This window comes from Olea europaea, unplaced genomic scaffold, assembly GCF_002742605.1.
Source record: "Olea europaea var. sylvestris unplaced genomic scaffold, O_europaea_v1 scaffold2411, whole genome shotgun sequence".
Classification (NCBI taxonomy): Eukaryota; Viridiplantae; Streptophyta; class Magnoliopsida; order Lamiales; family Oleaceae; genus Olea; species Olea europaea.
This window is the reverse complement of record NW_019242279.1, coordinates 83,824-94,609: the sequence shown is the minus strand read 5'-3', so window position 1 is coordinate 94,609 and position 10,786 is coordinate 83,824. Positions and strand designations below refer to the sequence as shown.

The following is a 10,786-nucleotide window of genomic DNA, read 5'->3' as shown; positions in this document are numbered from 1 at the left end:
AACAACTATTTTAGCCCAACTAATAAAACTAGCTAAAAAGATAGATGTTTTGGCAACCAATTAGACATTAAATGCAGTTCAAACAGCTGGGCTGAGATACAACCATTGCGAATGGAATCATTTAAAGTGTGGATTGTAATTGAGAAGTTTGTTTGCTAAATCAGATGAAGAAGTAAATTATATGCAGAATCACCCGAGGCAACAGAATAATCCACATTCCAATAGATACAATCATGTCTTGAGAAATCATCCCAATTTCTCTTGCAATAATAATTAATCTTCTCAAGATATACCGTATCAAAATGTACCACCAGTTTTCAACAGTCAGAAAAAAAGTCATGAGAAGAAGAATTTACCAAGATGGATGAAACTTCAATTGAATTTATCCAGCAGACTGAAAAAAATTTCTTGGTCAAGGGACAACTATATAGAACTTGAAAAATCAATTGGGAAAAATTGCTAATGCAATTTCAGAAAGATAGTCAAAGATATTCCAAACAGCAAGTAATATTGTGAAGAATGAAATAATCGGGTATTCACCTATGAAAGCACTAATTCCAGTTCATGAAATTACAATGTAGATTGGGGTTCAACTTCCAGAAGTTATAGTTAAGAGACAGATAGTATTAAATAAAAATGTACATCCCATAGATGAGGAGCAAGTGGATAAATCTGAATAATTAGCAACAATAGTTTTAGATCAGAAGTTGAATAATCCACTAGTTAAGGCAACCATTCCTATCGAGATATATGTGCCTCATGTCTCCTTTACTTAGAGATTGCAGAAAAGGAAGCTTGAAGAACAATTTTGAGAAATTTTTGGATGTTTTAAGCAAGCTTCATATCAATATACTATTCATCGATGTAATTAGACACATTCTAAACTATACAAGATTCTTAAAATACATGATACAAAGAAAAGAAAGCTTCCAAAATTTGAGGAAGTGGCGTTAACTAAAGAGAGCAGTGCAAGACTGCAATATAATCTACCTCCAAAACTTAAAGATCCAGCGAGTTTTACTTTACCTATTTCACTGGCAAAATTTTTTCTTTTAATACTTTATGTGATACATGTGCAAGCGTCAATTTAATGACTTTATCTATATATAGAAAATTTGGACTTTGAGAAGCAAAGGAAACAATGGTGTCACTACAGTTGGCTAATAGATGCATCAAATATCCTAGAGGCAATATTGATGATGTACTCATTAAAACTGAAAAACCGATATTCCTGACAGGCTGATTATTCTTAACATAAAATAATATCACAGTATTTCAATAATCTTGGATTGACCCATCCCATCGACCAGACGAACCTTGATTGATATGGAGAAAGCTGAGTTGACCTTGAGGGTGGAGGATGAACAAGAAATTTTCAAATTATACGATCCACCCAAACAACCATCAGACTTCGAGGAGTACAAATGTATTGATGAAGATGTTGTCCAAAGTTTTCAAAGAAAAAACCTAAAATTGATGGAATTTTTTATTGAGATAAAAACAGAGAGTTTAAGATTTGGAGAGCAAAAATAGGGTGCAAGGTTAGGAATTGTAAAGAATGCAAGGCCGAAAAAATTCGACTTGAATCACCTTGATCGACTCCTCCACAAAGTCTAACTAAAGACTTTAGAATAAGTACTTATTGGGAGGCAACCCAATTTCTTATCCTTTCATTTATTATGTTTTATATAGTTGCATTGCATATAGTTAGTTATGGTGCTTTAGTTTTAGAAATATTTTAGTTTCAATAAAATGGTCATCCCATCAAAATCAATCATAGATAAAGAAAAAAAATTACTTCAGTAAAAACAACATGTGGCATGATTTTTAATGCTCTAGTGTTGAAAACACTAGTTAGCACACAAATCACAACGCAACATTTAAACTGTTTCTTGACTGTAATCTTGATATTTTCTTCCATAAGGTACAGGGATATCAATCAAGGGGAAGCTTAACAAACAGAAGAATGGAATGAACTAATTTACCAAGCTACCCCAAATATCATACAAAAATTCAAAGAATACCTTCTTTGTTTATTGTATTGGATTACACTTTAAGACATTGATAACAATGTCTACTTCAAGTTTGTGGATTTATTTTTATTTTTATTTTTATTTTTTTGAGTTTTGAGCTCTATTATCTCTTGTGTGATTGTATATTTTTACTGCTTTATTATATATGAAAAAAAATAGAAAAAGTAAAAAAATCCAAAAATTTCAAAAACATTTGTTTTTAATTTGTTTGTTTGTGTGTGCTCTATAGCTAGTCAGCAATGATGAATATATTTAAAAGTATATGTTTATTTACGAATTGTAAATATTTACCTGCTTAGATTAATTGATTTTTATCTATGTAAAACTTGATTTTTTTGCGCACATAAATTAAATTTAGTATTGTGAAGTAATGCATTGATTCATATACTTAATAGGTTGAAATAGTCGAATTTAGATGCTAAACCCCAAAATTACTATAATATATATCCTTAAACCAAATTTAGCACATTTTGAAGGTGACTGGTGATTGAACAGTTGTAAGAAGATATTGATTCAAATGAGAATTCCATATAAGATCAATAAAATGAAAATGGGATGAAAATTTTAAGTTGGGGGTTGGTTTTTGAAAATGAGTGTTTAATGAGGGACATTGCACTAATCATGAAAAAAAAGGAAAAAGGAAAAAGGAAAAGGAAAAAAAGAAGAAGATGTTGAAACATCTCTTCATAGTCTTCATGACCGAGTGATTAAGTCTACAAGGGTACCTAAAACTTAGTGCCCTGTGATCATTTTGACTTAGGAGTTAATGGCTAAAAGCTCCCTACAAGGGTCATTGAGAAAACTTAATGGATAGAATTTCATACATAAAAAAATAATAAGCACACAACATGACTTGATTAAACCCCAATCACTTATTGGAGAGAATTAAATCTTTAACAAGAGATTACTAGTTTAGTTGAGTTTTGGTGGTTGAAGCTATCAAAAATTTGAGGAACCCTTATTTGTCGAATTATTAACTTACAATTAATGAAATTCTTCTAAAGTAGAGAATATGTATAAAATTCAACCTTGGATAATGCAATAGAAGAAGAGTAAAAAGAATAAGTTTTTAGATGTGTAATTTTACAAGTAATGAAAGGATAAATTTGACCACTAAGGGTCGGTAATTGAAACAACTATTGAATTTATAATATTTTACTTGATTCTTCACATATATATTAGTTGCATTGGAGAAGTTGATATTGATCTTAGTATTGTGACCTTGAAGTTTTTTATGAATTTAATACGATGATTCCAATCATGAGACAAACAGTAGGTTATCTAGCCAAAACTTTATTGTATGTGTTAAAGTTATATTATGGTTTTACTTGAGAACAAACAAATGTTTAAATTTGGGGGTGTTTGATAAGTATATTTTATACACTTAAATATAGATACTTAGGACTTTTTATGATTTATTATAGCCTAACTTCTTGTATATTTCATTTGTTATATGAAACTCAATGGTTCAAAGTGAAATTAGAAGAAAAGAGCACAAATCAATTAAAAATGAAAGAATCAAAAGTTCAGTGATTAAAATGTAAATATTCAACTGATTCGGACCACAAGTCATTGATTGAAGGTCATAAGGAATCAATTAGATATAATTAGAAGTTAAAGGAGTGTAGCATTGAAATATAATCAACGTATTTTTACTTATCCAGATTTAATAATGGAGATTGAGACCCATTTTCGATATAGTAAACATTCGATTTGAAAAAATGCTATTTCTACAAACATTGTATCCCTTTCAGTTAGCTTTCAAACATAATTTGAATCGACTCAATAAGATATCAGGACATAAAGTTAAAATAAAAATACTGATAACTACCAAAGACATAATTATACATTATGCCAAAGATAACTTTCCTTATTTGATTGAAACTCTTTTGAAACCTAACTTGGAACTAATTCTTGACCAAATTTGACCCTCTATATAAAAAAAAAAAAAATAGATATGGGCATCCATTGAAGAAACCTTTCATACACCATTATTCATCAATTAAATCATTTAGAGAGAGGCAAATTTGTTGATCTTATGAGAAATTTAAAAGAAATTTCAAGATTTCATCATATTGAAAATTCAACCTTGATTTTAGGGACAAAGAAGAGAAGGTGCAAGGAGATTCATCAATAAATATTTCGAGATTTCAAAATTGATCTTCATCTTCTCAATTTACTAATAATCCAAATTATTTTCTTCCAATCAAACATGTTTTCTTGAAATTTTGTAATGCTAAGCTAGTGTTTCAATTTGAAGCTTAATATATGTTTATTCTTGGATGATTGTCATGAAACTTACTGTTTTTCAATTAATTAGATTCTAATTGAATATTTTGTGATTTTTATTGATTTCAAGATAACATTGTAGCAACGAATATAAAGTCCAATGGGGGATCGAGATATACAGTTATAATTTGCATGATTTCTATGGATGTTCTACATTTTTAATGCATGCATTCATATTCGCATCTTTCATAGAGATATAGAAAAGTCATGAGATGATGGATTTAATTAACATCGAGAGATACTTTTATTTAAATTAGGAATATTGATCGACAAGAATATGTACATATTATCATGATATTAGTTTGCATTAAAACAGAGTAATAAGGGAAATTTTAGGTCTTAGTAACAACCAATCTATATTTACAAAAAAACTTATAAGTTGCTCACTAGAATAATTAGTTTAAGTAGTTGATTTAGTGTAAATTCTTCAAACATATTTGGCTATTCGTTTAGAGTAACAATTAACTGACACTAAATTGAGTAAATATTCCTTGTGGGAATGACCCCTACTCTTCATTTTATTACATGTTTTTAATATCATACATTTGTGAAAAATCAAAAGGTGATGCACATAAAAAAAATAAAAAATCAAGGTATGATTATTCAGCAATTGGACAAAATAATTGTTTTCCGTGATACTTACTGAGTCAATTTCTTTATATGAGCTACCTAGTTGTCCTGTTCTTAATTCGACAAATCAGTGAGCCCAATGCTAAAGTTAAATCAATCGAGTTTCGAATGAATCAATAATTTGGTTCAATGTTAGTAAAATAATTTTTATTAATTCGAACCACACAATTCATAGAATTCACAATTTTTATTAATTTTTCAAGTGCTAATTTCATTAACTTTTATGAAAATCTACTAGAACTTTTAGTAAAAACATTGTCAAATAACCCTTGATATGAGTTCCTAAACCTCTTGATGTTACGTATCTCCATTTGATGAGATAAGACTAGGTAGTCATATCGAAACAGGACTATGGAGTATTACAAGCAATTTAGGGTTGCACATCCTAACGACTCCATCCATGCCATCAAACCTTAACATAAGGAGTCACTTTCAATAAAGGATATCGATGAAAAAATCCATATTAAATTTATGTAAAACAAAACTCTATGAGAAACTCATGCTTGATTTCTAGGAAAAAATCTTAGTTTTATGTTTAAATATTATCTAAATTATTACTTTGACATATGGACCACTATTAGGATTGTGAATATACATATGGACCACTATGGTAAAGAGTTTATATTTTTAATAGTGAAATATTGTTTTCTGGTACTATGCGAATTTTTCTATCTAGAATCTCATATGTTTTGACATGAGATTATTCATAACAGTCGTATCAATTTTACTATGTTATTCAGTAATTACTTTTCAATTTATAAGTGTAAGCTTGTTTGCACATATGACTCCTCAATTGCTGTAGATCGTCCTTGTCTAGTTGTTTTGTCAATAAAGGGTAGTCAGAAAGAATTTTCAATCCTTAAAAGAGAAATTTCTTGTAGCAGCAATGGACCCAAAATGGGAAAAGTGTTAATAGGAGAAGAGATTTGCAACTCACAGTGAATATCTCGCCTGCAATGACTAGGAAAGTGTTAGGGGATGGCTCAAAATTAATCCACTCACCATCTCTTGTTTCAATCTCTAGACCTTTTGTGTTTGTGTCGATTAGGCCAAAAAATGTTTTATCAATGAGAGGTACAAGTCCCATATTGATCTCATTTTCCTTGGGGACTCGATATTTCATGAATTTTGTCAGGTAAAATGAGGATTGAGTGAAAGCCTCGAAGTATTTCTCCACGCCATAACTACTAAACACCATTCGCGTAATGGCATCTTCCAATTCTGATAAGAGCTTACAGTATGAAGCTGTAGTTTCGCTGAGGAGAGGAACAAAAATTATAATAAAAAGATAAACGAATAAAAAGAAGAATCAAAAGAACAAACACAAGTGCACTAGACAAAATGCTTGCAGATGATAAAAGAATAATAAATTTATATCATGGATATATTAAAACAATGCGTGTATTCGATTTAATATCTCAAGGATAGACAAAGTTTTATGCTGGATGTCAACCTAGTGTAGCCCTCCTCTTTTAAATTGGCTTGGATACATTACCCTTATGCTTATGATTAATTTGATATGTCATACAAGATGAACAAAGTGGAAATTTTGATGTTAAAACAGATTTATGGTCATACGATATAACAAAATAATAAATAAATAATAAGATAAGAGATGGAAATATATGGTGAACAAGTTGAAGTGACACCAAATGAGAATAGATTAAAGTAAAACATAGTAATTTGGAACATGTTTTACATAGAACTAAATATATCTCGTCAAGATGATGATGTGGTATCGATAGAACAATATAATAGATGGTTTGTTTAATAAAGTTCATGCACGCATACAGTTTCTGAAAATCCAGATGTTAAAATAAATTAATTATGATCATATTAAAATAGATAAGAGATAAGAATATACACTAACAAGTTGACATTACTAGAACTGATCATTTCCCTCCGGCCACATGAGGCTGGCGAAGTTTTTGGTACCTTCAATATTTGTTCCATTTTCAATTCCAAAGAATTCACCGAGAGGCATCCTGGGATAATTGGAACCATAGCCAGAGCCAAGAAAATTACATTCCAATTTCTGTTTTCTTTCCGTTGGAACATCGTATAATGGCATTGCAGATTTGAACATTGCGTCATGCATTTCAGTAGTGATTTTCTCGTGCAGTGCTATGAAACAACCATATTTTTCGGGTGCATGACGAACTGAATGGGAAGTTGATTCCCAGGATTCTGTACTGGGAATCAAATTTTTCTCATTGAATTCCACTATAGGGAGTTTAGATTCCGCTTAAGAACCCATACTGAATTTTTGGATGAGTTGCTTGTTCCTTGAATAACAATAGTAGAAGTACATACGAATTTATAGATGCGTTGTCATTGACTTGCAAAGTGCATGTTGGGTATATTAATGATAAATTAAAATAATTGTTTTGCCAATCAACTTGTAAATTATCGAAGATCCTCTTCGATTGTGCGACTCCACATTATTTAGTTTAAGTTTTTTAAAGAAAGAAGATGATGATTCAACTAATATAAAATATCTTCGTCTGTGCTTGACGACGCGTTATAATGATAATTTTTTATTATCAATTTACAATATGATGCATGATGGAAGCTTCTCTTAGTATTGTTTTCATAATTAAAATGTTTCAAAATTAGTACATTGTTGTAGTAAAGTCTCATTTTTTGACATAATACTATTATTGAGAAAAAAAAGATAACATAATAGTATATTATCATAAAATAATGTTTGCTGACGATTTCTCTTCAATTTACGAGGCTATTTTGCATCCATTTGGATTTCATTTTCTTCTCCTAAATTTAATTTTTAAAATCAAACTTTAATTTTAATAAAAAATATTATAATGCTCATTTTTTTAAAAGTAAAATAATATGAAACTCATACAGATGTTTTGCCTCGTTAACATGAAGTGGATCCAGAAAAGCTATTTAGTAACTCAATATTTAAGATATATTTCCAAGTAAATCTGAACCGAATGCACGAATTTATTGATATATGATAATCCAAGTTCTCTTTTACTGTTCGCCTCCCACCCAAAATAATAATAATAATAATAATAATAATAATAATAATAATAATAATAATGAACAACTATTTAATACATTTAAATCATAAAACATTGAAAATGCCACCTAAGCTCTGACATCAGCTATATAATACTCTATGGAAAGCTATTTGATTCACGAAAACAAATGTATTTCATTAAATGCTAAAAATCATAGGAGTTTCATTGTACTTCATAAGGAGGGACTGAGTATCCTCCTTGCCCTTGCATGATCTTTAGCAGCTCTTGCATGGCAAGGTTTTTGTTGGGTTATATTTTTCATATCTGTGATCATAGTTGCTACTTCCCTTATGAGTCTAGCAATTATCCTAGGCCCACCTCTTGATCCACCTCTTCTATACAATTGATCTAATCGATGGCGAGTTTCTGGAGCAACTGGCGAGGGTTTCGCTTCTTCAGGGTGTTCCTTAACTCTCCAAGGTGCTCATTCTTTATTGGTGGAAGTCATGGCAGTGTTTCTGAGTAATTTGGTTCCTTGGCACTATGATTTTTCTACTCAAGGAATTTACAGTGTGCTCTCAAAGAAAAAATCCTACTTGGGAGTACTTGGTGATTCTTTCTTCAAGAACACTTCATTTTCTTTGAAGGTAAGAAATCCTCCCAAACAAAGGTCGTCGGCCATTTTTTCCCACGGGATTCTCGTGGTTGAATGTATGGGTTCTAACATATGGAAATACAGTCGGAGACTCATGATGATAATGAACGTGGGAGATGCTTCATTACATGAGATGAAAACGTTCGGGCATCAACAACGTGATAAAGAATGATCACAAATAAAATGATCAATTGTAGACAACTCCACCGAAAAATATAAGGAATTACAAAACTCAAGCATATAAAGCAGAAGACTCGTAATTTTGTGTATATGAAGTTTGCATAACTCTTTTCATCCATTGAAATGTAATAAGAGCTTCTATTTATAGTGTTCTAGTCCACGTGGTGGCAGTTAAATCAAAACCTCATGACTTAATCTTATTAATGAAATCTCACACCACTCTGCCATATGTAAAATACATTGACAAGGGGTTATCCGCCCTATAATTTGGCTGACATTTCTAACATTTATTAATACAAACATTACATCGATCATTCCTACTGATACTTTGTGGATCTGCTATAAAGGTAGCTACGCTTTGGCTCAAAGAGACGACTTCAGAAGAACAGAGGTTTGGCCAGTTAAAAGAGTGCTTGAAAAGAATTTCGGATGGAAAAGTACAACGGCCTTATCGGCTCATCCACGTAGCTTTGACGTGGCTTTCTCTGGGGCTCCACGTGGAAGTCTTGGTTGCGAGGCATAACAGTTACAATACTCTACCCAATCTCATTGATTTAGGCAATGACATTTATGACAGCGTATCAATTTTTGACGAGGAGTTTGATAAGGGTGATTCCTCAAGTGATGCTTTTATATGTGGAGAAGGCATTGGTGATATTTTTTAGATGGTAATTATAAACAATTTCTAGAAATTGAAGGACTCAAAGGTAAGAAATTTGGTTATAGTGAGAAATTCTTTCAAGTTCAAGGAGAAACCTAATGCACATGCTCTAGAACACCTTTTGCAAACATGGAAGAAGAAAATTGCACTCTTCTAGATAATATGGAATTAGACAATATCGAAGCAAGTTTAAATATTTTTTAAATGGAAAAGGTACAAAACTAGTAACAGAGTTCTTAATATATTTAAAAGCATACTTGAAGTTGTTAATAGCCTTAGCAAGTGCATCAGTGAAAGGATCAAAGGTGCAGTATATGTTTTAATTTTGATTGTGAAGGGCATTTGAGATTTGACAGTTCATTTGATAACAAAAATTCTCTTTACATTTCATGGTGGACAACAAAAGGAGTGATGAACGTTATGAAGAGATTGGGGAAATAGGGAGCAGCTCATGCGTATCAAAGTTTTTCTAACGCCCTTGCGAGGCATCACATGAAGATAGGCAATCAAGATTTATGTGCGAATCTTCTCCAACTCAGAAAGAATGATGGAGTCCAATGTCAAAAGGAAAGAGACGGTTTGTGGTACTTTGTTTATTTAATTATGTTATTTGCTAGTTTAATAATGACCTTTTATTACTATAATACGATGGACTTAGAAGCAATTTTTAGCAAAGGAGCAACTGATGTCCGCTTGAACCCTTGGGTATAGAATTTTATTCGATAATACTAAGATTTCCTCTCAATTTATTGTTTTTCCTTAATAGTTCAATAAATCTTTGATTTTCAAGTCCTTGTTTTCTATGAATCAACTACTCCTAGTTCTCTAAATTATTATAATAACTCAATGAAAGTTTTCAATTTATTCTTCGCTTCCTTGTATATCTTGCTTTGCGCTACAGCAGTATATATTTTACTGAATTGCATTTTGAAACATGAAATCAAACCTAGATATATCGATAAAAAAGAACTTGAAACTATTGTCAACAAACTGTATTTTATGATGATGATAATAATAAAATTTTGTTAATAAATACGATTTCACTAGATTAATAACGTTTTTGGTGTGGATGGACTCATTCTTAGCCTCCAACAAAACCTTCAAATGTTTCAATTAACCGAAAAAATAAATAAATAACAAAGACCCATTAGTCGTTCGTCAGCCTACACCTAGAAATTAACTAATCATTATATTATTTTTATGCACAAGCATGGGCAAGAAAATTTAATGTTAACATCTCTGTTGCAAACGTAAAATAAACTAACGACAGTGCCATTTTAGTTGAATTTTGATAAAAAAAAAAAAAAAAAAAAAAAAAAAAAAAAAAAAAAAAAAAAAAAAAAAAAAAATAAAA

The 10,786-nt window shown here is 30.7% G+C and overlaps 1 protein-coding gene across 1 annotated transcript; it reads right to left on the bottom strand.

Annotated features, from left to right (window-relative positions):
- Nucleotides 1-1,150: 1,150 nt before the first annotated feature.
- Nucleotides 1,151-7,050, bottom strand: LOC111381968 (2-oxoglutarate-dependent dioxygenase AOP3-like). Its single transcript, XM_023005811.1, has 4 exons — nt 6,836-7,050; nt 5,890-6,208; nt 1,317-1,409; nt 1,151-1,231 (listed from the first exon to the last, which is right to left on the bottom strand). The coding sequence occupies exons 1-4, from the start codon at nt 7,048-7,050 to the stop codon at nt 1,151-1,153; spliced, it is 708 nt and encodes a 235-aa protein (XP_022861579.1).
- Nucleotides 7,051-10,786: the final 3,736 nt, after the last annotated feature.

Bases quoted from the DNA above. Each gene is read 5' to 3' on its own strand.
- LOC111381968 (XM_023005811.1), bottom strand. From the start codon at position 7,050: ATGCATGACGCAATGTTCAAATCTGCAATGCCATTATACGATGTTCCA. The intron at 6,209-6,835 runs GTAATGTCAACT...TCCTCTCCTCAG, and splicing joins GAGGGAAATGATCAGTTCTA to CGAAACTACAGCTTCATACT. The intron at 1,232-1,316 runs GTTCGTCTGGTC...TCAGCCTGTCAG, and splicing joins CTTTCTCCATATCAATCAAG to GAATATCGGTTTTTCAGTTT.